The 27,508-nt window shown below is 43.2% G+C and overlaps 1 protein-coding gene and 1 long non-coding RNA gene across 5 annotated transcripts in view; one reads left to right on the top strand and one right to left on the bottom strand.

Moving 5' to 3' along the window:
- myom2a (myomesin 2a) overlaps positions 1–27,508 on the top strand; it is a 38,880-nt gene that overhangs the window by 9,306 nt on the left and 2,066 nt on the right. Inside the window, exons 1-35 of one of the 3 annotated variants that reach the window (XM_086083488.1) lie at positions 752–874; positions 3,612–3,707; positions 5,253–5,397; positions 5,493–5,647; positions 6,453–6,545; positions 8,423–8,511; positions 8,595–8,633; positions 9,894–10,058; positions 10,632–10,793; positions 10,926–11,067; positions 12,123–12,322; positions 12,400–12,453; positions 13,563–13,693; positions 15,444–15,654; positions 15,753–15,770; positions 16,204–16,206; positions 17,127–17,304; positions 18,754–18,875; positions 19,712–19,899; positions 20,140–20,266; positions 20,357–20,535; positions 21,793–21,907; positions 21,987–22,146; positions 22,330–22,436; positions 22,513–22,557; positions 22,817–22,953; positions 23,367–23,511; positions 23,599–23,658; positions 25,082–25,149; positions 25,229–25,342; positions 25,410–25,497; positions 25,585–25,623; positions 26,349–26,454; positions 26,971–27,134; positions 27,422–27,458. In XM_086083488.1, the coding sequence (XP_085939614.1) occupies positions 762–874; positions 3,612–3,707; positions 5,253–5,397; positions 5,493–5,647; positions 6,453–6,545; positions 8,423–8,511; positions 8,595–8,633; positions 9,894–10,058; positions 10,632–10,793; positions 10,926–11,067; positions 12,123–12,322; positions 12,400–12,453; positions 13,563–13,693; positions 15,444–15,654; positions 15,753–15,770; positions 16,204–16,206; positions 17,127–17,304; positions 18,754–18,875; positions 19,712–19,899; positions 20,140–20,266; positions 20,357–20,535; positions 21,793–21,907; positions 21,987–22,146; positions 22,330–22,436; positions 22,513–22,557; positions 22,817–22,953; positions 23,367–23,511; positions 23,599–23,658; positions 25,082–25,149; positions 25,229–25,342; positions 25,410–25,497; positions 25,585–25,623; positions 26,349–26,454; positions 26,971–27,134; positions 27,422–27,458 (3,995 nt within the window). In that variant the 5' untranslated portion in view covers positions 752–761. Of the gene's footprint in view, positions 1–731; positions 875–3,611; positions 3,708–5,252; positions 5,398–5,492; positions 5,648–6,452; positions 6,546–8,422; positions 8,512–8,594; positions 8,634–9,893; positions 10,059–10,631; positions 10,794–10,925; positions 11,068–12,122; positions 12,335–12,399; positions 12,454–13,562; positions 13,694–15,443; positions 15,655–15,752; positions 15,771–16,203; positions 16,207–17,126; positions 17,305–18,753; positions 18,876–19,711; positions 19,900–20,139; positions 20,267–20,356; positions 20,536–21,792; positions 21,908–21,986; positions 22,147–22,329; positions 22,437–22,512; positions 22,558–22,816; positions 22,954–23,366; positions 23,512–23,598; positions 23,659–25,081; positions 25,150–25,228; positions 25,343–25,409; positions 25,498–25,584; positions 25,624–26,348; positions 26,455–26,970; positions 27,135–27,421; positions 27,459–27,508 lie in introns of those variants that run through there. The other 2 variants (XM_086083487.1, XM_086083486.1) reach the window with 2 other exon arrangements.
- LOC147169143 (uncharacterized) lies at positions 9,432–14,441 on the bottom strand. Of its 2 annotated transcripts, none has more exons than XR_015095846.1 (3): positions 13,555–14,441; positions 12,220–12,446; positions 9,432–10,034 (listed from the first exon to the last, which is right to left on the bottom strand). It is a non-coding gene; the product is annotated as an uncharacterized LOC147169143 (long non-coding RNA). The 2 variants fall into 2 exon arrangements; XR_015095847.1 differs by having other exon boundaries at positions 12,220–13,810; positions 13,925–14,441.

The following is a 27,508-nucleotide window of genomic DNA, read 5'->3' as shown; positions in this document are numbered from 1 at the left end:
GAAAATTACCATAAAATGTCCACAAAGTTGAAATAATAAATAAATTTAAAAAATCAGAAAATTGGTAGCAAAAAAATCTGCAAAAAATCCAAAAGCGGAAGACAAAATGTAGAAAAAAATGAATCTCAAATTATTGGATACTTCATATGTTTCTATTGTGGTGCAGCTCTAATTAGCTCATGGGCCTTCAGTACATTAAATGTTTTTGCGGTTCCATAAAGATTTGTTGTTATTTATTTGGCTTAAAATGGCTCTTTTGACAGTAAAGGTTGCTGACCCCTGCTTTTAGTGTTGGCGTTTGTATTATTCAAAATTCCGATGCCAATATTGTTCCTTTTACTACAAATGAATATTGATTCCAAGTATTGGTTATTGGCCACTAATAAACAGTTTCAGCTCTGAAAGAAACACTCTCAGTTTTCCTCTACTTCTTGTGCTGCATCTCTTCCCTTGTAGCTCAATGCTGCCCGGCATGTTGTGGCTCAAAGTGGTACTACACTGAGGGTAAAAAAATGAGGGCCGCGATGCCGTTCATCGGTGGCCTTATTTCAAATGAATGGGTAGTCGCTACATGTCAATATATAGCGGATGGATATTATGACGGCCGTGTTGTAAAATCCTTTTTTGCAATGACACTAAGCTAAGCGGCCATATTTGAAATATGGTGGTGATGTGATGTCTAACACACGTTTGGTGTCCCTTCCCTCCCTTCCTCCATCATCCCACGCAAGGTTTCCTCCTCCCTTTCCAGTGTTCCCATCATGGCTTCCAAAGTCATTCCCTGGTATAAGCGGAAGCGCGACAGCCAAGTGAAAAGTGATCTGGCTTATCAGTACAGCACCAAGCGTGTCGTCTCTCAGCAGACGACGCAAAGGTACGCTACAGGGTACGCTACGGTACGGTACGGTACGGTACGGTACGGTAGGACGCTGCCTCTCGCTGCCTGGCTGCGTTCGGTCTGCCCAAACGCACGCGTGCTTCCTTTCCTTCTTTTTATGACTTGTTGTGTCATTCAGCGAAGTGCAAAACGGTTTTTGAGAGGCAAAAACACAACGTGGAACCTCTACGCCGAAAACAATCTGTTGGAGTGACGGAAAAATAAAATCAAGAAAAGCTCATTCAGAAAGGAAATAATAAGATTTAAAGACTAAAATGCTTCTTATACATATTTTCATGAAACATCACTTCTTCTTAAATATACAAACAAAACTCTTCTTTTTTTTTGCTAGTTTTTTTAAAGGTGTTTTTTATGTACCATTTAGAATTTATATGATCATAAATAGAAGTCTACATGTCAGTTAAATTATTGGTTGACTCCATAAATAGCTATAAACTATAGTTCTTGAATGTTTTATAAAGCTGTGTAAATTAACCTTGACCCCTATAAAATAAATTTAAAAAAATGATTAGTTTCTGATCGTTCTAACTTTCTAATCCTCTGGGTATTTGACTTTAATTGAAAATAAATAAATACATTTAATAATTAATTTTGATTTGATTCAGATTTTTTTTTATTTGATTCAATCCAGTATCATTTCATATACATATTTTCATGAAACATCACTTCTTAAATATTAAGGACATGGTTAAGAACTCCACAAACATTAAATTCCAAATTAAATTATTCGTAAATGATTGTTTATTTTTTGTTCATGAAAGTATAAAGTGTTATCTTTACATAAGAGTTACGCAAACATTGACATCAGCAAGCATAATATGAAAATACCATTTTCATAATTGTCATTAAATAATTGTAGTTATTCGAGGCCGACATACAGTCAGAGAAAAAGAAACACTCCAGCCGTTGAACCTTTTTGTGAGTGTCCAAACCGAACCCGGAGCCCAAGAGGCGGTGCAAATGCGTAGGTCGGTTGTCGTTGCTCTTAACCTTCATGCTGAGCTTTCTGCTTTGGCCGAAGCGCTCCGTGTCGCTTTTGCGTTGCATCGTGTGCTGGCGCTTTCACTTGACTTGTCGGGGAAAGGCTGCAGATTCGACTTTCTACTCTGCCTGCCGAGGCCCAGTTGACATGACGAGCCGCAGAGACGACCGCCATGCGGAATGCCTCGCACGTTCTCATTCCACAATATTTTATATCGACCGTTCTACAATGTTCTGCAGTCATTCCACAAAAGTCTGGAGAATTCCAGTTTTTGGCTTTTGTATTCATCACAACATTCGACCGTAATTTCGCAGCTTTTTCTGGCTATTCCACAATGTTCTGCAATTATCATGTGAGGCTGGTATTTATTGTTTTGTTTTGTGATTCTTGGAACTGTTATAAGATTGGCAATAATAAGCTTGGTGCTTCAGCCTCTTCTATATTTTGGGCGGCTATTTGATGTGTTTGAAAGTATGTTTGTGTTTTCTTTTCTGTGATTTGCATCGAGCCAAAATGAACCGTTCATTCGTTCATTTCACATTTCTGTCGTTATTCACGACCAGCTGTAATGATACACGAGTGTTCAACATTTTTCCATTGACACCACACAGTTATTCCCCATACTGTGATTATTCCACAAACAACAATTTGGTACAATTATTCCACAATGCTGAAGCTCAGCTGATTTTTTATTCTTTTTTTATTTTTTATTTCTTTGAAAGAGTTTATCCACTTAGGAAAAAGTGTGAGAGGCAAAGCATGTTGTCATGTAATCATGTACACCCCCCAGCCCCTTGAACGGCCTCTAACCCCGCCCCCACCCCCGCGCCCCATGTGTGCATGACACCCCTTGAAGATGAACTACTTGTCAACACCAGCAGCTTGAACACCAAATGTCAACCTCATCTTCCTCCATGTCCTTGGTCACATTGAAGTTAATAGAAAATATTCATGTATCAAGAAATAAATAGTCTTGACAATGAAATAAACGCCAGCTGAATTAGTGACGATGGTCAGCAACAATAGTAAGTTTACTTGAGTAATTTTTTTGGGGAGCTTTGTTGTTTTTTTTGTATTTTATTTGTCTGTTTTATGAATTTTTGTTTTGTAGTTTTTCAGAGGTAAAAAAAAAAAAAAAAGAAGAAAGAAAACTCAGAAAAACAGAGCTATTTTTCCATATATATTTTTTTCTGTTTTTATGGAATAATTTATTTCAGTTTTTCCAGAATATTTTTTTCCTGTTTTTATTCATATTATATTTAATGACAGATTTTTTTAAACAGAAAAAAATTGTTCATTAAAACAGAAACTTACAAAAAAAATACACACAAAAACAAAACTCCACAAAGAAAATTTGTCAGAAAAACAGGACTGTCCCCCCTGCACCCCCCAAAAAAAGTGAATACAATATGCTTCTGTAAGTAAGGAGTGATTGTGTGGCAATTTTTACGCGGATATAGAAGCAGTTGACAGTGAAACAGCAATACTGTAATGATACACATTGATACCTTAAAATAATCGCCTAAAGTCATTTTTCCCCGATTTTTCAGGAAAAACTAAAAAGTTAACCATTTGCATCATGAGGAGATGATTTAGACATTAAAAAAATGCAAAAAATGACTTGGGCAATTATTTTAAGAGGGTGATTAAGGAATGTATGCAAGAAGTGATGTTTCCGTGACAACAAGTTGTTAGCGAAAAGACTGACTGACTTTTTCTTTCCCCGCTCAGCAGGAAGTCAAGTTCCATGTCGGCGAGGCAAGTGCAGGCTGCGGCCACCGAGGCGATGGCGGAACCGGCGTACACCATCCCCGTCTTCCGGCAGAGGTGAGGATGGCACATGTCACGTCGCGCTATTCTGAGCTTGTAAGCTAACACCTAGCCGCGCTGACCCCGATTCGGGATTCCGGCCTTCTGCTCTTTTGCTACTGTCGCATGGAGCCGAGGTGGGAGTCAAGTAAAGGCTTCGTTATAAACTGCGTCAGGCTACGACGGAGACGATACGACGGAGTCCCGCTCGGGCGTTTGTTTGCCTTCATGCCTCCAAAATAGCCCTTGGATGCCGAGTGCAGTTCGAGGCGTGCCTCCACACCGGGTGGACTCAAACGTTTGACTACGCCCACACGGATTTTTCAGAATGGTTTAAACATTACCCCCCCCCCTCTTTTTTTTTTTTAGCTGAATTAATGATGCGCCGTCTTATGACGTAAAGTTTTTTCTTTTAACACATTATGGAGCATCGAAAATTGCAAACACTCAAGCCTCAGTCAGCCGGGGCGGAGCTAACTGAATGGTTTGAGGAAGAGGCGGAAGAGCAGGACTACGTTTCCGGCAAATGGCGCATCCCTGGACGGTTGAGGTTAATATTTGGGTTTCGGAATTTTCGTTGTTCAATAAAGTGTTTAAAACATACTGTAATCGTTATGTGGTAGGCTTGTGGTTAGGGTTAGGTTTAACAACAAAAAAAGAAAGAAGACGCTTCGAGGTCAAAAATCCGTGTGGGCGGAGTCACACGTTTAGGTCCACCTGACGTTGAGGCACGCCTTGAACTGCGCTGCAGTTTCACTCCAAGTCGGGGTGTCGCTACGGCTGCTAGGACGCCACAGAGTGGAGATTGTCTGTATTTTATGACCAATTCAGGAAGTCATTTTTCGTTCAGGTTTCAAGTAAGTCAGGTTCTGAGTTGGGTTAAGTGGGTCGAAGTCAAGACGTACAACAGTGCGCTCAGTATCTGCACATTTGAAAATGTAAACAGTCCCCAGCATAGTAACACAAAATATACAGCAAAACTTCTTTAGAATAGATTTGTCAGTGCAAAGAGGATCAACTGTGGATTGAGGCCATTGTCACCGATACCCAATCCAATGTATTTTCTAATATCGCGGCTGATACCTGATACACAAGTATCAATTCGGAGCATCACTAGTAAACAGGTAAGTCTGGTCAAGCCGCATCCTCATAAATAGCAAGTGAGCGAAGTAAGTCCCAAATAACTAAAATTGCCCACTTAGGTCTGACTGGAGTCAAGTCACGCGACTGGAGTTCCCCGCCGCTGTTTGCGGCGTACAAAGTAAATGCAACTCAATCTGCGGCAGGGAAATTGTTTGCTCCGGTGACAGATAGCAGTTGCAAGTGTCCGCGATACAGTGGCGGTACGTAAAAGCTATTCCTGATGTGATACGATTCCTTCCAAAAATGACATCATACGATTGACTCTACAATTGATGGATTCTCTACATTTATGATAGAGATCGCTGTCATTTCTGTATGAATGAATAATTCACCCACAGTTACCAAGGGATACAAATTCTTTCACAACACGGAATGTTTGTGTGCGTCATCGTCAATAAAAATGCTTTTGTATGCCATCAGGACCAGCGAGGAGACGGGTGAGATTGAGGAGTACCAGCGAGTCAGCAAAAAAGTGGAAAAGGGCTTGGCTGCCATCCAGGAGGAACTCCAAAGAATGAGGATCTCCACCAAGGCTCAAGTTGAAAGTCTGGCCGTCGAGAAAGAGGCAAGGACAGTCCGGGTTCGGTCCGGTCCGGTCCGGTGGAAAAATCAAAGCAAGATCCTGATCTCGTTTCTCAAAATGTCCATCTTGTGCGGCAGGTGAAGGAGAAGATGTACAGGAAAGTGGATCTGCTGGAGGAGATCCCGCGCATGCCCGATTTCATCGTGGCCCTGCGGCCTCACACCGTGTGGGAGAAGATGGCCGTCAAACTCTTCTGCACCGTGCTGGGGACCCCCATGCCCGTCGTCAAATGGTCACTACAATATTTTTGCCTGCAACTTCAACTTGCTAGCAGCATTCCATCAAATTTGACCACATTAAGGGCTGTCAAAATTCAAGCATATACTCGGGATGAATTCATTTTATTTTGTGAAAAAAACTAAACAACAACACTTAACTTTGTTTAATTGACTTCCTGTCATGGCCTATAACCTGCAGCCAAGATGGACAAACATGGACTAAAAGAAGGGCCTCGTAAATTGAGCCTTCTGAAGTTGCTGCTTGATAATCGATTACTTGTCGATGAATTGATTCATTTTGACAGCTCGACCTAAAAAGCACTTTGACCTTTTTTAGGTGAGCCTTTTTTGCACAACTCTGACTTGTATGTAAAAAAAACAACAACAACAACAACTAAAGAGGACTTACCTGCAATCAGGCCCGCCTCGCAGGTGGGTTCCTCGTATAGTAATAGTTGTCGATTAATTTGGTTGACTGTCGATTAATCGATTCATTTTGACAGCTCAACAATGATCCCCTTTTACTATCATCCCACAATGTTACTCTAATTATTATTATTATTTTTTTAGTATTATTTTTTTTTAATGACATTTCCGAATGAACAATACTGAGCTCTTTTAAAAAAAATGTTTTTTAAATAAATAAATAAATAATAAAAAAAAAACTACAAAAAAAAAACAATGTTACTCTTCTGAAATGTGTGCCAATTATTCCACAGCGCCCTCCGATGAATCCCGATGATATTGCAGCTTTTCTGCCACGATTCCGCAATGGCCCGGGGTTATACCCCAAAGTGAAGGAGTTGTGCTTGTGTGCAGGTTCAAAGGCGGCGTCCCAGTGGACCGTCTGAGCGCTCCAGGAAAGTACAAGATCGAGAGCAAGTATGGAGTCCACAGTTTGATCATTAGCAGGTACGGCAGCACAAACGCAAGCAAAAAGGTGCAAACAAACAAATGAAAACTTTTCCAAGCGCTCCAATCAAGCGGCTTCGGTTCCGATGGAATATTTTTTTTTCTGCATGCAAAGATGAAAGTGGACTTTTGGGCCTCGCTCATGCATGTTGATGATTCTCCAAAAGTAGAACTTAATACAAGTGATCATTAAATGAAAGTCATTGTATTTTGTAGTCTTAATCATTCCTTTGACTTCAAACATAAACGTGAAAATGTTGCCTTGAAAATAAATGAGTACAGTAATCGTTACTTTAAAAAGAAAAAATACTCATCAGAACTAAGTGCAATTTCTGCAGAAATTGCGTTGGAATGCTGGAAGCTGAATGCTAAGCGGAATGCTTATGAAGTAAATTATGTGAAAATTAATTGTCGTTGAAAGATAAATGAATAAAAAGGACACTTGAACCCGGGAGGTGTGAATTTTTCAAGCAAGTTGAAATTTGAACGGTGCGAATCGGAAGTATTATGTGGGGGTTGTTTGATGGCGAAAAAGTGACGTGCCTGAAATAATAATAATAAAGAATCCCAATAACAAATGTGTGAACGCTTTTCAGCTTTCCCACAAAAAAAGTACAATCCTGCCTTTGTTCTATAAACGGTAACTCTTATTACGTCTAGCCTCATTTGCATTGAGAACCGCCTCCTATTGCCTTATATGGTAGCAAGCCAAATTTTCAAGGCCTCAAAATTGTGTTCTCTGGCAGGGAAAGAAACAGAATAGTCAAGCACTGAGCTTCTACGTAAACAATGTGCGAGGGGTCATTTTGGGCGGTGGGGTGAAATGCTTGCAGGAGGAAAGGGGGGGGGAGGGTGAGGGGTGGGGGGGGGTCCGTTCTCGTCTGCTTAGAGACTCTTCAGCTGTTTCAAGCTCAGCTGACCTTTGCGTCATTGGAGCCTCAACGTCTTTGCTCGAACCCGCTTCTCCTTTGGACACCATGCGGTCATCTCGGAGACCAAAGTGGAACCCGACGTGTGCGATTGTTCCACAAGGTTTTTTTTTTTTTTTTTTCCCTGTGATCATTACACAACATTCTGCAACTATTCAACAATTCAATCTGCGGTCTTCTATGACAGTATTATCATTTTTAGCAACCCACAGTTTGGTCACCACAACGTTCTACGATGAATCCTTGAAGTAAACAATGCGCAATTGTTCCAAATTTACAATGATGCAATTATTCCATATTCCAGTCTGTTCTATGATTACTCAGAAATGCTCCACAATGATTCCACAACGTTGTACGATCTATCCACCATGTCAATCTACAATGACTCCAGAATGTTGTGCAATTTTCCACACCGCTCCAATTATTCCATCATGTTGTAGTATTTCACACAAATCTATGATTATTCCGCAATGTCTTATTATTCCACATTTTTCATTGGCCAGTTATTCTGCAATGTTCTGCACAACCAAATGTTGTTACTTTCTACAATTACTGCTCATTACACTATAATTATTCCATAATCCATATTTGTTCTATTATTCCACAACAATCTATCTCGCCCCTTTCCACAAATACGGGCACATTTCCCATGACGTCACACTTCCGGCCCCGCTCCCTTATGCCCAAATATGGGCTTCCTATGACATCACGTTTGACAAGAAGTCGATACTCGAACTCTCTCTCTCTAAGTCCTGCCCCTTCACTTCCGGCCCCGCCCCTTCATCCAAACATGGGCTTGTTTCCTACGACGTCATACTTCTGGCCCCGCCCCCTTTGCCCAAATATGGACTTCTTGTGACACCGCCGCACCTGTTGAAAAAAGTGTGACGAGAAGTAGATACTATAACGCTCACAATGTTATCCGTAACACGCCGATGCGTTTTTCAGGTGCGCGGTGAGCGACACTGCGGATTACAGCGCCGTGGCCACCAACCCTCACGGCACAGCCACCAGCGCCGCCACTGTCAGTGTCAGGAGTAAGTTCTACATTTCATGTCCACAAAATGAATCTTCTTCGCTGTCCGACATGGCTGTGATGACCACTTTTGTGTCCGCGCAGGCGCGAGTGGAGGCGGATGGGCCAGCCAGATCGGTTTAGGTGAGAGGACAAAAAAAATAATAATGCCACAATGTTCTATGATTAATTTCCAACAATCCAGGATTGCGCTGTATACCGGTTCTAATTTGGTACCATTTGGATGGTGCCGGTACTTGGAGCGCCACGACGTCCTAACAAGCTTAGTGGTTCTTAAAACCTTGTTGGAGGAACTGAACACCATCATTTTCCTATTCACTCTAAAAACAGTTGGGTCAAAAGTAACCCAGTTATGGATCAAAAATGGACTGATCCAACATCTTTTATGGGTCAATTTGACCCAACTTTCTGTTTGTTTTATGCAAAATGACCCATTTTTTTGACCCAAGTAAAAGATCTGACCAATATTCATGAGTTGAGTCAAGTAGAGGATTGGTCCATTTTTGACCCATAGTTGGGTTAACTGTTTTTAGACTGTACTGATTCACCAGAACCTGCCTTCATTGAAAAATATGATTTTTATTTTTTTAAGGCCTAAGTGTAAGGTTTACTGTTGACCAGAATGAACAAGGAGAGTCGCCTTTTGGTGGAATTTCCCGCTGAATGGAGAGAGCATTGTGTTCTCGTATTCCTCCTCATGTCCATGCAGCTAAAGGAATTTAAAAAAAAAGCTGGACAGCTCGTTGCGCTGGACTAGAATTGCTCAACTTGGAATTGCAAAATCATGCAGGTCGGACGCTGACCCTCGATTTATAGGGCATTTTAGTCATGATGGAAAGTGAGTTGGACAAGGGACCCAAATGCAGGGAAACAGGAGTCAAGTGTAATGCGTGCTACTTTTATTAACCATAGTGAGAAGTTAAGGTGAGCAGGCAAGAAACCAAGAACACGTGACGAAAACACTAACAGACAAAAAGTCAACCCTCACCGAACCGAAACGTGACAACTTGAAAACCGCAGTTTTCTTAAGATGGAACACAATGAAAACGTCAGAGGCCCCAGAGTTGAACCCTGTGGAACACCATACATTTTGTTATACATGTGAATTCGTATTGCACATATTTATTTGTTTGCCGCTTTTTTTTTTTTTTTTTGCTCAACATGGTTAAATGGATGGTCCAAAGTTTTGCCATTTTCTGTTTATAAACAAACCATCCCAAACAGACTCCTCCCATGCGTCCGTTGAGTCGGCTGTGTGTCTTGACCTCCGCCATTATTTGCACAATGTTGTCGTGTTGTCCCACAACAATCAGCGATGTCACGATCCTCCCGCAGCATCCTGTCATTATTCCGCAGCGTTGTGTGTTTATTCCCAAATTGCAGTCCCGCGTCTGAGCGGCGGCCACTGGAGCAAGCTGGAGGTGAGCCTGGTGCATTGTTTCCCGGTCACCTTCGGCGCAGAGGGCGAGTCGGCCAGCCTGCTGTGCACCCTGGTGGTGGTCCCAGACCTCCCCAATCTGCCCCCTTTCATGGAGTGGTACAGAGACGGTGAGGCGTCATGATTCATTAATAACCAGAGCTGTCAAACGTCATCAGATTAATCGCATCTCGGAATTTTCATTCATCACAATTAATCGCTTCATTAAAAAGGCTTTTTTTTTAATCAACATTTTTTTGCCCACCAGATTTAAAGAGCACCTGTTGCGTGTTCATTTTTTTCATTTAATGTTATGAGAACGTCTTTTTTATCCATTGCACACGCCTCCTCTTTTTCTAATCAGTTAATTACTTGCATAAACGACCCCAATAGTTTGACATGAACAAATATTCTGTATGTCATACGCAAACGTTTAAATCCTTGACTTTCAAGCATGTAGTTATGTTTATTGCTCAAACACAGCCTGCGCTCGCTTTAACGTAACGACCCGCTGTCAACTAAAGGATCATCTGCGTTAATACATGATTAATGCGATTTTTGTGATTCATTCATTAGTAAGCGCTTTAACTTTTGACAGCACTATTAATAAGATTGTGCAATCATTTCACAAATAGTCAACAACATCCTATGAGCATTGTACAATTATTGCGCAACCTTTCTACCCCCCCCATCTTCTGTTACAGATAAACTTTTACAGCCCGGCCCCCTGGTGGACATGTCGGTGAGTGGCAGCGTGGCCCGCCTGGTGCTGCCCCACCTGGCCAAGGACGACGAGGGCCTCTACACCATCCGCGTCTTCACCAAAGATGGCACCTCCGAGCACTGCGCCTACCTCTTCGTCTCAGGTAGCGCATGCTACTGCGTTAGCATGTTAGCATTTCAGCATTTGATCAAGTCTCATGTGACTTTAAAGGCTGTTTTAGCAATGACACATTAGCGCTCGCGTTGCTCCTTGCAACCCCCCCCCCTCCCCGCAGACGCTACCCCCCCAGTGGCCGGGGCCCCCGGAGCCCCCATGAGCGTCAAGGCTTACGATGTCAACTCGGACTACATCCTGGTCGCCTGGAAACCGCCTAACACCGTCAGCGAGGCGGCCATCACCGGCTACTTTGTGGACAGGTGGGTGCGTTCACGTCATGCTGTTAGCTAGCATGTAGCATGTAGCATATGAGTTTAGCGAGCATTCGCATCGGCAACAGTCACTGCAATATTTATTGCACACATTTTTTCCCTTCATTTGGTTGATTCAAATGTATTTCTCCAGTTTTGCAAATTTTCAATTTGTTTATTTTGTTGCATGTTTCAATTGATTTAGTGTAAATAATACAAAAAACATTTGCGCAATACACTATTAATAATAATAAACAATGAATGAAACCATTTTAAATGTCTTAAGTTAAAAGTTTACATGAAATACAACAATTTTAGTATGATTCTTTTTTCTATTTATTGATCTAATTATTCATGATTAAATTAATTTTAAATGAATTAGAATTGATTATTTTGACATTTTTCCCAACAGAAAATACACAATATTAGTCGATTATTTATTTATTTAATGAAATACTTGCTTAATAGTTACAATTAGATGAATAATAAATAATGTTAATGTTAATAAAATATTAGAAAGGAATACTGTTTTACGTAAAATACCTAATTGTTTTTAAATTTAACATCTGATCAATTTGATAACTAGTTTATTAATTACAATTAAAATTATGTTATTATTCGAAGGAATAATTTCATATAATACCAACATTATAGTAAAATTTACAAAATATTTATGTTTAATTAGGTCTTAGGTTTAAACAGGTCAGTTAATTCTAATTAAATTGATTTTAAATGATAAAATAAATAAAAATAGTTATTTATGATCTTATTGTTACAATAAGAAAATAAGGGAAAACAAAAATATTGCTAAAATAAAGATTTTTTCATTTAATTAAATATTTTTTTAATTGTACTGAATCAAATTACAAATAATTAAATAAAAGAAAGTGAACATGAAATGCTTATTTTATTATTTAAACCAAATATTTTACACATTTTACTATTTTTTTCAACCTCATCTTTAAATAATCAAACAGTGCCCTTGAGATTCAATTTGCCACCCCCGATGTATCAAGTCGCTTGAAGCGCTAATTGACCAATTTTCATTTTCCATTTTTTTGCAGGTGTGAAGCAGGGAGTGACTCGTGGCTGCAGTGCAATGACGCCCCGGTGAAGGTGTGCAAGTACCCGGTCCACGGCCTGACGGCGGGCCACTCTTACCGCTTCCGGGTGCGAGCCGTCAACAGCGCAGGCATCAGCAGGGCCTCTCGACCATCCGTCAGTGTCGCCGCCCTGGACGCCGCCGAGAGCGCCAAGCTGGAAGGTAGCGCTGAAGGTAAATGCGGGAATAGGAAATCCTGGGTCTGACTCACGCTTCGGATCTTTTTCCGTTTGCCGTAGTGGTTAAGAGGCAGGGACGGTACCACGTTGTCACCAAGAATCATGAGCTGGAAGGTACAATAAGATTATGGTATATTTGCTGGCTTTGTGTCGCCCTAAAAAAAAAAGGCCATAAATCTACTTTCCATCCACACTGAACTAACCTTCTTCCAACTATTGACCAACTTATACCTGACCATTAAAAACCTTATGCCTGATTTGGAACCCCCTGAAACCATATTTCAACCCACAACACCTTGAAACAACCTCAAACTTACTTGGAACCCAAATTTCGCCCACTTTGAAACAAAAAATCTTAAACCTACCCCGAACTATTTTAAACCCACCTGTAATCAACCCTGAACTTGACTTAAAACTAGAGCTGTCAAAAGATTACATTTTTGAAGCAGATTAATCACATCTTAGAATTTTGATTAATCGCTTCATAAAAACGTTTTTTTTAAATCAACATTTTTTCCTGCCAAATTTGAAGAGCACTGGTTATGTGTTAATTCTTTTGACATTTCATGTTACGAGGACGTCTTCAACATTTTTTGACCCACTGGACACGCTCATCCTCCTCTGGAAAAAAAAAGACCCCAATATTTTGACCTGAACAAATATTCTAAATATGATACGCAAACATTTATTAAATGCTTTACTTGAATGCATGCAATTATGTTTATTGCTCAAACTCAAGCTGTGCTACCTTTTAACGAAGCCATCCGCTGTCACGCTAAAGGCTAATCTATGGTCAAAATTAATAGTGCGATTCATCTGCGTTAATTCATGATTAATGCGATTTTTTTTTTTTTATGATTAATTAATCAGTTAACGCTTTAACTTTGACAGCACTACTTAAAACCCACCAAGGGAGCACCTTTCAACCCCTTGACCCGGACTCAAAACAACTTGTAACCCCTTGAAACAGCCTTAGCATGACTTAAAATCTGAAACACCTTAAACCCACCTTTTAACAGCCTGAGCCAAAATCCATCTTCAACCCACCCGAAACCCACCTTGAACTCTCAACCTTGAATCTAACTTAAATGGTTTTAAACCCACCCGGAATCCAACTCAAACCCACCTGAAACCCACCTGAAACCACATTGAGCCTTAAACCCGCTATAAAAAAACAACAACAAAAAAAACAAACTCCTAATGAATCCGCCGTACGTTGTTAGGCCAGGCGGCGACCATTCCTGGCCCGCCCAGCGACGTGCATGCGTCTGAGATTTATGAAACGCACGTGGTGCTCAGCTGGACGCCGCCCAGCCAGCGAGGACCAGCACCGCTCTGCTACGCCGTGGAGAAGGTTTGTGCGTCAAGCGTCTGCTTCTGTGTGGGCAGCTGGTTGCGTTCAGCAGACGGTGGCACAGCCCCGAGTCCTCCAGGAATCTGCAGTCCTTTGTTCACAAAAACTTGGTCAGTCCTAAACGGAAGATCCAAATCAAACCGTCACAAACAAGATTTGTCATTTGTTCACAAAACTCAGTCAAGCACAGAGAAGAAATCATTTGTTAACAAAAATCCATGCATTCCTCACAAGCAAGCAAATGATCAAAGTCGTCAGTTAAAAAAAGTGACTCAATCATAAACCGTCCAAGATCCTAAATCAGCCTTTTGTTCACAAAAAGTTGATTAAGTACATAGAATATACAAAGCTAAGTCCTAATTGTTAACAAATAGTAAATCAGTCACAAACATAAGAGCCATATCAAAGTCCTTTGTTCACAAAGACTTGGTCAGTCCGAAACGGAAGATCCAAATCAAACTCTGTTGTTCACAAAACATTGGTCGTCACAAACAAGATTTGTCATTTGTTCACAAAACTCAGTCAAGCACAGAGAAGAAATCATTTGTTAACAAAAATCCATGCATTCCTCACAAGCAAGCAAATGATCAAAGTCGTCAGTTAAAAAAAGTGACTCAATCATAAACCGTCCAAGATCCTAAATCAGCCTTTTGTTCACAAAAAGTTGATCAAGTACATAGAATATACAAAGCGAAGTCCTAATTGTTAACAAATAGTAAATCAGTCACAAACATAAGAGCCATATCAAAGTCCTTTGTTCACAAAAGTTGGCACAAAAAGTGACTAAATCGCAAACAAAAGTCCTTTGCTCACAAAAAGCGTGAAGATCAAAATCTGTCATTTGTTTGCATGATGTTGGTCACAAACAGTTCTACATCAAATGTGTTTTGTTTGCAATAAGTTTGTCGCCAAAATACACATCTTTTTTAAAAAAAATTACTAAAAAGTCAGACGGGGACCGAAAATTTAAGAAAAAATATAGTAAAATAAGAAAATTATGACTTCAAAATGATCTGCCAACAGAACAAGAATATTTGACTTAAATTTACCTGAAAGATTTTGAAAAATAATAAAACAATAGTAGCCCCATGTCAATCACAGCGGTCTTGAAAATAGTATTTTTAGACCAAAAACAAGTCATGTGGACTTTTTTCAAACTGTAATAAATAGAACAATTTTCTTAAAATACATAAGTATTTTTTTTTTTACGCTTGGATAACTTATCCTGTGTCGAGCAGGGAGGTAACAGGTCCCATTTTTATTGTCTTTGTTATGACCCAGGGATTGAACCCACAACCTCCAAGTCTGACGGACCACTGAGCTGGTACTGGAACAAGGAAAAACAATTTTTCCATTGATCTTATTACTGGATTATGCCAAATCATATGAAACGCCAGTTCAGGGCCTTTAATGTTGGTTAGTTGTTATCTTGAAATGTGGACAATTCTTGTTGTTGTCAAATTGGCTGTTAACGATCAAATAAGATCATTAAGTAATAAGTATCTTAAAATAAGCACAATGATCTTGTCTGACAATTTCATTTTAAGTAAAAACAACTTTCACAGCAAAATAAGCAAATTTAGGTAAAATTTAAGAAATTATATCTTACTTAAGATTTCCGTTTTTGCGGTGTTGTTGATAAAAGTCCAACAATTACAAACAAATTCCAATTTTTACTTTATATATAAAAAATAAAAAAGTCTTATTTTGACGGCGTGGTCGCGTGGCTGGCGTGTGCGGTGTCCCTCAGTGTTTAGCTGCTGTCGGTGCCGGTGGGCCCAGTGGGCCCGGTGGGCCGTGGCATCGCGTCGACGCCGGCGTGGAGCTTCGCTCGCCCCGTTTGGCCGTCTTTCATTTTCCAGACCGAGACGCGTACGTCTTCCGGGCGCTCGCGTTCAACGCGTACGGCGTCAGCCGGGCCTCGGAGCCCTCGGAACCCGTGAGGAAGGCCGACCGGGACGGTAAGGGAACGGAACCGTGACCCTCCCGTGCTACCGCGTTACCCGCTCGTATGCCGCACGCCGTCGTGTATGTGACGATGTGAAACGCTGTGTTGCAGGTTGCGCGCTGCCTGTTGGTACGTATCAGGACGATTTCCTTCACTTTGACTTGTTATGCGCTTCACGTGTCCTCTTCTGAGCACCCTGCACATTAAGCCTCCTCGCGTGCGGGTCAAATTGACCCGTAAAGAGTAAAAAGTTAACCTGCATGAACTTTTTTTACCAAAAATCTAATTGACCAAATTTTCAGTTTTAATTTTTACTTACTGTGAGTCAATCTGTCCTGCGACATGTCCTACCCCAGTGCACATAAAATTTCACTATTCAACAAATTATTTTATTCACATTATTAACTCATTTGCTCCCAAAAATATTGCCATGGTCCCAAAAACGTGTTTATACATTTTTTTTGTTTTGTTTTTTAATGCTAGAGAATACAAAAGGCTTTGATGTAGCCTCTAACTGAAGAGAACACTTGAAGCAATGGTAGTTATTACAAAAAATGGCCAGCAGGTGCCAGCAGAGTATAAGAGACCAACCAGGGCCATGTGGCAAAAAGCCCCCGTCCCCCAGTGTTTTTAACAGATTTGTGAATAATGATGATACTTAACTATATTCTAATGCTAATTGCTGCAAAATGGAAGCAGATAGAAATAAACCTTTTTTTTTCCTGATGAAAGAAAAGACTCTAATCTGTCTTTTGGTAGGTTCCATGTTTTTATAGCAATAGAACACAATATTCTATTGGCCTTGCAAAATCAGTCAAAATCCAGTAAAACAGCCAGGAGCGAAGGGGGTTGCTTCAGTCAAAATGGCTGGGAGTGAATGAGTTAATATATTATTCACTATGCACATGAATATTATCTGTTTATTGATTATGCTCATTTGGCCAAGTATAGAAGAAGCTTCCTTCCAAAAAGAAAGTTGTTTTTTTTTTGGTATACTGGTAAAAATATTTTCCTGGTCTCCAACACAACACCCTTAATAGTTACTCACTCATCTAAAAAAAAATAATAATAATCAGCCCTTGGCACCAGTGTCACTTGCTGTGTCCAAATTTGCTGGCTGCATCCTTTCGCTGCTGGGAAATTACATCATGTGGCCTTCAAAGGCTTTGGACGAAGCAGCCTGCAAACGTGGACATAGCTGCTGTTTTATACAACATTCATGTCTATCATAACACGAAGCAAGAAAAAGTCTCAAGGACCCAAATCTTATTTGTTATATTTATTTAATTTAAAGTCAACAAGAGGCGGGGAAAAAAAGTATTGATGTTGTTGGTAAACCATCAACTCACGCACTTTGTGGATGGAGCACGCTTCACTGGAAATAACCGGCAGGAACAGGAACGCGCAGGACGCAACGTTTAAGGTCAGCGCTTTGTTAGCCGCCTCAGTTGCTAACGGCTCCTGCTCATCTCTCCCAACGAACAGGCGTGGCGTCCGCTCCCGGCCAACCGGTGGCCACCCGGAACACCAAGTCGTCCGTCTTCGTCCAGTGGGAGGCGCCCAAGCACGCAGAGCGAGGCCTGATGGGATACTACATCGACGGTCGTGCGGTGGGCAGCAAGGACTGGTTCGCCTGCAACCATAAACCATTCAAGCTCAACAGGTCCAGCATACACTTTATTATTGTGGCTGTTTTTGCTAGCCCAGAATGCTAATTGCTAATCATGTAAAACGGACAAACAACTCTGCCACATTGTTGTTGTGTGTCCCTAGAGTCACAAGTCTCTAGTGCCTCGGGTCAGGGGCCCCCAAGTCCGGTCCTTAAGGGCCCCTATCCTACATGTTTCCCTCCTCCAACACACCTGATTGAAATGATCATGGTCAGGCTTCTGCAGAGCTTTGAGCCAAGTGTGTTGGAAGAGGGGAAACCTCTAAAGCATGCAGGATAGGCATAGGGGCCCTCGAGGATCAGACTGCGTGTCCCGACTTGTATCCTGAATTAGCTGCTTAGCACAGCTTTCTCTTAGCCACTCGCCCACTTGCGTGTGCTGCTGCTAGTTGTAAGGCTAATTTTTGATCACAAAAACTGACAGACAGCTACGTGGGATTTCCATGTATACTGTGTTAGCCGGTGTTAAGTTATTAACATTGTTTTTCAGTTTCAATTTATATTTTAGCCGTTTTGGATTTAGTTATAGCAGTATGGCTCAATGAATAGAATTGTATTCTTATCTGTCTCACTCTCAGAAGAAGGGCAACAAGTTCTTCCACTGCTATCTTGAAGGGAGTCTGGTACCGGTCTCTGTCGGAAGAGGGGAGGCACAGGCTGATTATTGTTTTTTTCTAATCTGATTTATACCTATGGGAACAGAAGGGGGGATTTTCTTGTATTCACTGAGTTGTAAACAAATGTACTGTGGGCTGATGGGAGGAGACTTTTCGTATTCACCCACTTTTCAATAAATAATGATGTGCCGGAGTGGAGAGGACACACAATCTGAACGGAACACGGCTTCAGTGTCTGCTATTGTGTGATCAAAAGCTTTTGATACCTTTGCAAAGGGACTTCTTCACCAGAATCTCACCATTCAGTTAATTGAACACGCAAAGAGTAGAATATAAATATTCTATACTCTAACACCGGTTAGCAAGCCTCTCTGCTAGCAGGTCTCCCACAATACGTGTTGTCAAATGTTTAGCCAGGCTTGCTACTAGCAAATCTCTTGTTTCTGTCCACTTAGACTTGCTAATATGAACTTCTAATCCATGTAAAACTGACAACTATATGACAAACTCATCTCTAGAAAGACTAGAATAAACAACGCATGATTTAAAGGTAGCCGATTAGCAAGCCTCGTCACTAGCGACTCTTTTGCTTGTTTGTTAATGCTAATGCTACTTTTTAAAATGATGAAAAAAACTAAACATTTTCGCAGTGTTGGCAGTATGACTAAAATCAACACACAGTCGCCATTTACGCTAAATGAGCTTCTGTCTTCTTCTGTCTGCTTATGCTACATTTTCAATCATGTAAAATGTAAATGTCATGCTTTCTTCTAATCTCTGGTTGTTTTTCGCTCCTTTTTCACACGATATGATTGCTTATTTCCAGGTTTGTGGTGCATGGCCTCACTCCAGGGGAAACCTACGTGTTTCGGGTGCAAGCCGTCAACGTCTTCGGCCTGAGCGAAGAGTCCCAGGAGTCGGGACCCATCGCGGTGGAGCCGGCCCTGGGTGAGCACCGCCCGGAAGTTTTGACCGCTAACCGCTTGGCTGTCATTCGGTTTTTACATGCCATCTGCTATTCTATTGTTCTGCCAGGTGGGGGGTTTGAGTACGGTATGTATTCAGTGGTTGTGACCCCCCCCCCCACCCCCCGCTTTCATAGGCACTCTGACTCCACCTCCTCCTTCACGTGATTCATTGTAGTCATCACAACTTGTCACGTTTGAAGATTGGTTTGGTTCTGATCCAACGCACCACTTACCAATGGGTTGGGGGAGGGGGGGGGGTGATTGATTGATTCCATTGGTAAGATGATTTAAGATTCAAGTGTTTTGAGACAAGAGCGTAGAAGAAGTGAGCTCCAATCTCACCTCACCTTGAAAAGTGAAAAATATAAATATCTGAACTCTGAAATGCAGTGGTGGGAATTAACTCAGTATTTGTACTTGGTTACTCCATTTATATCTTTTTCATGTCATGTCATCTGTGTAGCTTTAAAAGTAACAAACCTATTTTGACAAAGTAATGAGTCGACTACGGAGACAGTGCCTGTTTTCAAATGTCAGGAGTATAAGTTGTCAGAAATGAATACTCAAAGAATGTATAAATACAAAATGATGTATTTCATTATCATTTTTCATTTTTTCATATCAATATCGAGATCAAACCGCTCTTGACGAGGTACGTGGAACAGTTGCGTTCTGTTCTGCTGTTTTTTGGTGTATACTGGTAGTTTCTATATCTGCGTCACAAAAGTGGCGCCGATAACAGATGGATAAAGTCGAGTAAGTCCTGAGTGAAGCATCTCGCTGCTTGCCCGCCACTGACCCGAACCTCTCCGGCAGCCGCCCCCAGCGCCCCCTACGGCATCAGCCTGCTGAACTGCGACGGCTCCTCCATGACGGTGTCCTGGAGCAGCCCCAAGAGCTGCGGCGGCTCCAAGATCAGCGCCTACTACGTTGACAAACGGGACGTGGACACCCTGGTCTGGAAGGAGGTCAACGTGGGCGGCATCGTGGACCGAGTGTGCACGGTGAGTGCCCGGATAACGCCTGGTAATGTCCTACGTCTTTGCTTGCAACTGAGGCGTTTCCTTTAGAGCTGGGCTTGGGGCTCCTCAAAATATTTATCAATAAATAACTGAGTGGTACAGTTTTAAGAAAGTGCATACCCATTTATGGCGACCGTTGCTTTTGCTGAAGAACATCTCTTGATTTAAAAGATCTTCTGTCCAAACTGACGATATAAATAAACCTGCCTTGCTTTTCCTTAGGTGGATAATCTGACAGAGGGAACTTTCTATGAGTTCAAAGTTCAAGCGGCCAACATGGCAGGCGTGGGCGTGCCCTCGGCCCCTAGCCTTCCCATGAAGTGTGAAGCGTGGACCATGGAGCAGCCTGGTAAGTCCATTTTGCAGTAGCCTCTCACGTTAACGTTATTTAGCTCTTTTGTAAAATTGTAACGTTGGTCGTTCGCTGTCTTTTCCGCAGGTCCGGCTTATGACCTGACCTTCAGCGAGGTCCGTAGTCATTCCCTGGTCCTGGTTTGGAAGGCGCCGGTCTACACAGGGACAAGCGCTGTCTCCGGGTACTTTGTGGACATGGCCAAGAAGGGCTCCTGCGATTTTGTCGCACTGAATGAGAACGCCATCAGTCAGCGCTACATGCAGGTGAGACAACAGCCAGAGCGTTGAGGTCTCGCCCGAGTCTGGCTGCGCTGAAGACTTGATTGTTGGTAACTGTGGATGAAGGGGTTTGATGGGGTTCGCTTGGATTCATCCAAATAGGATCGTCAACATTTGCCAGGAAGGTTTGCAGCGCAATGTGAATAAGCCTTGAAATTAGAAGACATGGTCCTTAAGACATGGAGGTCTCTTCATAAAGCAGGAGATGGAGAGTCAGGGGATGTTGAAACTAGATCAGATTGTTGTGGCTTTCGGTTTACCATTCAGTCTATCCTCACCTGCGGCAGCTTGCAATAATGACGAGATGAAGGCGACGTTGCTTGACGTCATAGAGCAGGGGTGGGCACACTCGGTCCTCGAGGGCCGGAGTCCTGCAGGTTTTGGAGGTTTCCCTTCTCACAGCTGATATATGATCAGCTCATCAGCAAGCTCTGCATAAGCTTGGTAACGATCCTGTTGATTGGAATCAGCTGCGTTGCAGCAGGGAAACCTCCAAAACCTGCAGGACGCCGGCCCTTGAGGACCGAGTTTGCCCACCACTGTCATAGAGTGTCTATTCCCTCGGAGATACTATCATTTACCAGTTAGTCTCCATTCCGACCCTCGCGAGCTTTGGGTAACCAAAAGGACCAAGTTCCTTCAGAGGTACGGCGATTTACCATCCAGTCCACGTTTCTATCCTCACAAGATTTGGGTAGCGACCAAAAGGAACATGAGTGCATAGGAGGTCTCGTGCCTCTGGGGTACACGCTCAGCTTTTGGACTGTGGCGGACAAGACGAGAGAATTACAAGCAGATAAAATTGTGCCTTAAATGGTGAGGAACTCGCTGAGGTGGTTCGGGCATCTCTGTGCGCCGTAGGGTGACTTCAAGATTGATTGAGGACGTAGCTCATCATGAAGGACGTTATTTAGAAGTTGAATGACATCTTTCATGACATCACCAACCAGGAGAAGACCTCAGAGCAGACTAACGACGTACACACGCACAGCTGACCTGGAAATACATCATAGTCTTCCTGGTGAAGTTAAAGAAGGTAGTCAGAGAAAGTCAGGCTCCGGAGAATTGAGGTCCACCAGCAGATGTACTGCTGGTTGGCGTATGCTACCTTAAACCTCTGCTGGTCAGCAGAGGATCGACAAACAGTCATTTTGGCACCGTCCACCTCTTTTGACAGTGGAAACAAACAACTTTGTAGGAACGTAGCACACTTTGTGCATTGTGCTGACCTTTGTCCTGCAGGTAACCGGTCTGGAGGAGGGCAAGTGGTACGTGTTCCGGGTTCGCACCGTCAACGCTCAGGGCGTCGGTCGACCCTCCCTGGTAACTGAGGCCGTCTGCGCCAGACCCCCTCCAGGTAGGGCCTCTGTTCGTAGACAGTCGTCGTGGGGTCTGCTGACCAGGTCTTCGTCTGCGTTGCTCGCCGGCGTCTGCAGGCACCAAAGAGATCGTGGCCGGTGTGGATGAGGAAACGGGCGACATCTTCCTGTCTCTGGAGGCCAGCGACATCAGCCAGACCTCTGCCTTCGTGTGGTCCAAGAACTACAAGCCCATCGGCGACTGCCCTCGAGTTAACGTCACCACCAAAGGACGCACGTACGTTTTTCCAAACATGCTTCATTACTGCCGCTGAGGAACGCTGTACAGTCTTCGTGTTAGTATTGCATACCGCTTATCACGTAAACCAAGAACAATCTCAGGAATATATTTGGTACAAGCTATAGCAGATAACATCAACAAATACACATTGTATTCAAGAGCGGTGTGATGTCTTTTTAGTTCCAGACTGAGTTTCCTGAACCCCGACAAAGACGATCTGGGCCGCTACTCCGTGCTGGTCACCGACACCGACGGCGTTTCTGCCAGCCACACACTCACCGAGGACGGTAAGCCACGGCACGGCCGTCATCTTCTGACCGATCGCAATCGTTCCCTTCACGTTGGATGTCTTTCCCGCCGCAGCGCTCGACGCCATGCTGGAGCTCAGCTATGCCATCAGGAACCCCGGTGAGTATCACGGCGGGCACTGGCAGAGGCGGGGCATGCCAGTCACATCGCTTGACTCCAGGCGGACTTAAGTCGTCAATTTTTTGGACTTGGGACCTGCTTGGCTAAAACCTGTGCAAGAGTTGACTTGAATTTGACTTGCAAGTTCAGATACGGAATGTCTAATGTGCAAATATATGCTAGAGTAACTTGGGAGTCAGTTGAAATTTGAAGGTTTAAGACTTGACCACTTTTAGGAAAATGTGTCTCCTCCATGCAGTCGTCCCACTCAAGCACGGTCTTAACTACGAGGTCCTGGAGAAAGGCCACGTGCGCTTCTGGGTGCAGGCCATCAAGCTTACGCCCGCCGTGACGTACAGGTTTGTCGTCAACGATAAGGAGGTGACCAGCGGCGAGGTAAGCGGCACGGGAAAAAACGAGGCACACTAACTCACGCCCCCAAAAATTTCTACAAGTTTGCTTTTGAAGGCCTCCTGGAAAAAATGGCCCAATTCCTGTGCGGTTTACAGCGCGGGTGCTTGAGACCCTTTCCACTCATGCTGGACCGTCTGACAAATTTTGTACCAAATCTCTGGAAGACTTGAGTTACTCTTTGACGGGTCATTGAGACTTTTTCATCGTCTTGTAATGATAGAAACGTCCACGCAACTTTGTGTTGATGAGCGAAATCTGTGTCATGGCCTAACATTTCTAAAAAGTTTTGGGGTGTGAGTGACAAACGGCTGCTTCAAACCACAGCGGCCCACTTCCTGTTCCATTAAGAAAAGCAGTCAACCGCAACTGAGGTGTCTGTCGCCGTTTTGCCGCAGGGCCACAAGATTAGCCACGACGTGTCCACGAGCGTCATCCAGATGATCGTGGACAATTTCACCCGAGAGAGCGAGGGCACGTACACGGTGCAAATCCACGACGGCAAGGCCAAAACGCAGAGTTCCCTGGTCCTGGTCGGAGATGGTAAACCACAAGACGCAAACCGCTCGCTGTGGTAGTGTTAGCACAGGCGCTAACGTTAGCATGACCATTTTTTTTCTCTGGGTCCAGTTTTCCTGACTGTTCTGAAGGAAGCTGAGTTCCAGAGGAGAGAGCACGTCAGGAAGCAAGGTAAACTCCCGGGGGGGCGGCTTGGCCACTTTGCTTTGTAGTTGTTTGAGGAGTTTTGGCACCGTTGCTGGAGTTTGTCATTTAAGGCGCACTCACGCGAGGGTCATTTCTCCCGTACCGTACTGAAGCCTGATTTGCCCGAGCCCGGCAAGCCGCAAAAGTCGCGGCCACAGACAGCGATTCGTCTCCGTCCGAAAACGGGACGGCCCAATCAAATTCGTCTATTTGCGTGATGTCGTCTTCGTGAGCAACGTCACTGGAGTTTTTCCCGCAACGATGACATTCAACAACGACGTCATTCACGACTGTCTCTCTTCGGCGAGTAGCCATGTTGGATTTTTACTCGGTCTCTGCAAAAAAAAAAAAAAAAGTCAACGAGTCCCTTTTCTGTCTGCTCTTCGCTCATTGGTTCATTCTACTGTCTGTTAGCTCAGAAATGCGACCGATAGAGCGATCGACCAGACTCGATTTGCAGGCTATGATTGACCCCCCCCCCCCCCCCCCCCTCAATGTGTCCCCCTGTGACACCCGCACTCACATTACTCTAACCAAACCGTGCCCGGGCCCGGTTGCCAGTTGAATCACGTTGATTCACGCAAGAAGAAGACGTCATCATGAGCTCTTTGCTGCTGCCATCTTTTTTTTTTTTTTTTTTTTTTTTTTTTCTATTAAGAGCTCAGTATTGTTCATTCGGAAATGTCATCATCATTGCTCTTTTTTTTTATTTTTTATTTTTTATATATATATATATATATATATATATATATATATATATATATTTATTTATTTTTTTGTGTGTGTGTGGGTGAGTATGTGTGCGTGCGTGCGTGCGTGCGTGTATTTGTTAGCTCACCAGAAAACCTATTAGAAAAAATCTCATACCGTTCACCTAAACCGAACACCGCCGTCAGGAGACCCGAGGAAGGACCAAAGAAAACCAAGGAAGGTGAAATCCAGCACCGACCAGACACCCCCCACCAAAACTCCTCCCCAGCCCAAGAAACATCCAGACCCCAACAAATCCAAAAAACATAAAATCAGGGAGGCCTCAAGAGACCAAAGGAGAAACCGAGAAAAGGAAGGAAGGACAGACGAAGCCGCGTGAGATCCGCAGACACCAGCTGCTGCCATCTTGTTGCTTGGGACGCTCCGGTTGTTTTATGGTCAACAGTTTGGGGCGCTTGCAATATACGTGGCACGCACGTACGTGACGTCGTGGTTACGTTTTCGCCAACCGTACCATTCCTCTGGCCCGCCTCTCCCGATCGTGCTAAACTGGAGATCCGAACCGTACGCGAGCGGACTTTTAGCAGCAAGCGTGCTTGGGCGCGGTACAATGGCGCCCTGAGTTTGCTCACGCATGTTCACGGCGTTTCTCACTTTTTGCAGTTGTTCATTTTGTCGTGCTTTTCCCATTTTTCAGGAGCACATTTCTCCGAGCATCTGGCTTTCACCGTGACCGAGGACTGCACTGTGATGCTGGCCTGCAAGGTCTCGCTCGCGTTTGTTGCGTGCGTCGCTTTGTCTTGCGTTGCGGTCAACGTGTGCGTGGGGGCGTGTCTCTTTCCAGGTGGCGAACGTGAAAAAGGAGACCACCTTCCACTGGTACAAAGAAGATGAGGAGATTGTGCCACAAACTCCCCCCAACGTCATGTCAGGAGCCTGCGCTCTTCCCGTCCCGCTGGTGAGCGACGTTTATTGTGACTGCCATTGATTGATAGATAGATTGATTGATTGATTGATTGGTGCAGTTCTCAAGGAAGGATCAGGCTGTATACAAGGCTGTGATTGGAGACCAGCGCGGGAAAGACACGTCCACCTATGACATCTCGGGACAAGGTACTTGTTCCTGTTCCTGTTCCAGACCCCGTTCTTGCTCCTGGTCCTGATTGGCATTTGACAAATCTTTGTCTTCTTCCTTTGTAGTCTTTGATGACATCATCAACGCCCTCGCCAGGATCGCTGGTGGGTCACAATTCGACAAATATTTTAATAATTGAGTCATTGTTTGGAACCATTTTTTTAATTTAAAATAGTCGAAATCCTCTTGATTTCAGCATATCGGCAGTAATTGTTCACTGATTTCTGTAGTCCTTCATGAAAGAAGACTGATTATTTTCATCTGTTTTTACTTTGGAAAACAATGACCGAACCGGTAACATAGTACAACATCAACCCCCCCCCTTTTTTTTTAATCACTATTCGAATTCAAGTACGAATTAAACACCAATCACGCTGGTTAATAAACAATAATCAAGAAAAAAAATGCTTTTGTAGTACACTTTAATGCGAAATTAAAATACATCCGATTAATCGATTGAATAATCGATAGATTAATGGATTAAAAAATGATTCAATTGTGACAGCATTAGTCCACAGTGTATACCGTTGATAGTAATTAACACTATAAACCATCATTATACACCCTGTACAGTATTTAGCTTAACAGAATTGATATTAGAGTTGGGACTCGCACCCAAATTCTGTGTTGGCTTTTCGTGTTGACGTTAACGATGATCGTAAAGAACTTAAATGGTTTACTCATTGTACTTTCCCGAAAAGCACATCATAGTCCAACCAATGAAAAATCCATTTTGATATTATTGATGTAAAGTGCACCGTATGTTGTTCTTTGACTTTGGGCTTTGTTGCGCGAGTCAACGTGTCTAAATCGTGGCGTTGCCTTTCAGGCGAGTCGGCCTCCGAGCTGGTGCTCCAGTGCACTCCAGAGGGCATCCGTCTGCAGTGCTACATGAACTACTACACGGAGGAGATGAAGACCGTGTGGAAACACAAGTACCCTTTTTTTTTGTTCTCAAATATTGACTGAGTGAAAAGTTGGCCCGCGTGAACGCAAACACGCTACGTTGTCACCAGAACATCGATGGCGAACGCCTTGTTGTTTTTCATGGTGTTTGTTGCGTCTTTTTGTAGTGGTTCACGATGCTTGTCTTTTGATTTTGTAGTTGTTCACGGTCTTGTAGTTGTTCAAGGTGTCAGTCGTCTTTTATGTCGTTCACAGCGTTTGTCACGTGTTTTTGTTGTTGTTCATTTGCTACCTCGTCTTTTTTTGTAGTTGACGGTGTTTGAATTTGGTCATTTATGTATTTGTTCACTGTGTCACTTCTTTTTGTAATTGCTCACGAAGCTCATCAATTGTTTTTTGGATTAGTTTGTCTGTCTTCTTTGTAGTTGGCGGTGTTCGGCCTTTGTCGTTGCGTTAGCCACATTAGCGGCGCAACCTGCTAACTAGCAAAATAGACAAGACGCGACTGATGCGATTGTTGCCTCGTGCGACGTCGCCCCCTGCAGGGAGAGTAAGATCGCCTCCTCGGAGAAGATGAGAATCGGCGGCACGGCCGAGATGGCCTGGATGCAGATCTGCGACCCGTCGGACAAGGAGAAGGGTCTTTACACCATCGAGATCTCGGACGGCGTCAAGACCCACGCCAGGACCTTCGACCTTTCCGGACAAGGTGACAATGTCCTTGGTGACCACTTTTGAATGTCCTTGAGATGATGATCGGAACGTTAGAAACAAAACTCAGCACGGAAATTATCGTAACAAGATGCACAAAAAAGACCTCAAGGGCCCATGCGTGAAATTGAACAGGAAGTCGGCCATTTTCTTTCAAAGCAACAACTTCTGTGTCTGGTGATTTAATGAAAGACAGTTGGACAATGTGGACCCCTCAGGGTGACTTTATTGTTGTCTTGATGGAAGCTTTGAACAGACGTTGAAATGTCGTTTGTTGTTCGGCAGCTTACATCGACGCCTACGAGGAGTACCTGAGACTCAAGTGAGTTGTTGGTCAATATTGACACTGTTTTCTGCTAGTTGCTAATCCAA

Source organism: Leptonotus elevatus, chromosome 8, assembly GCF_054856555.1.
Source record: "Leptonotus elevatus isolate MCC_2025b chromosome 8, RoL_Lele_1.0, whole genome shotgun sequence".
Taxonomy (NCBI): Eukaryota; Metazoa; Chordata; class Actinopteri; order Syngnathiformes; family Syngnathidae; genus Leptonotus; species Leptonotus elevatus.
The sequence above is the reverse complement of the archived record's forward strand: the minus strand, read 5'-3'. Positions and strand labels throughout refer to the sequence as shown.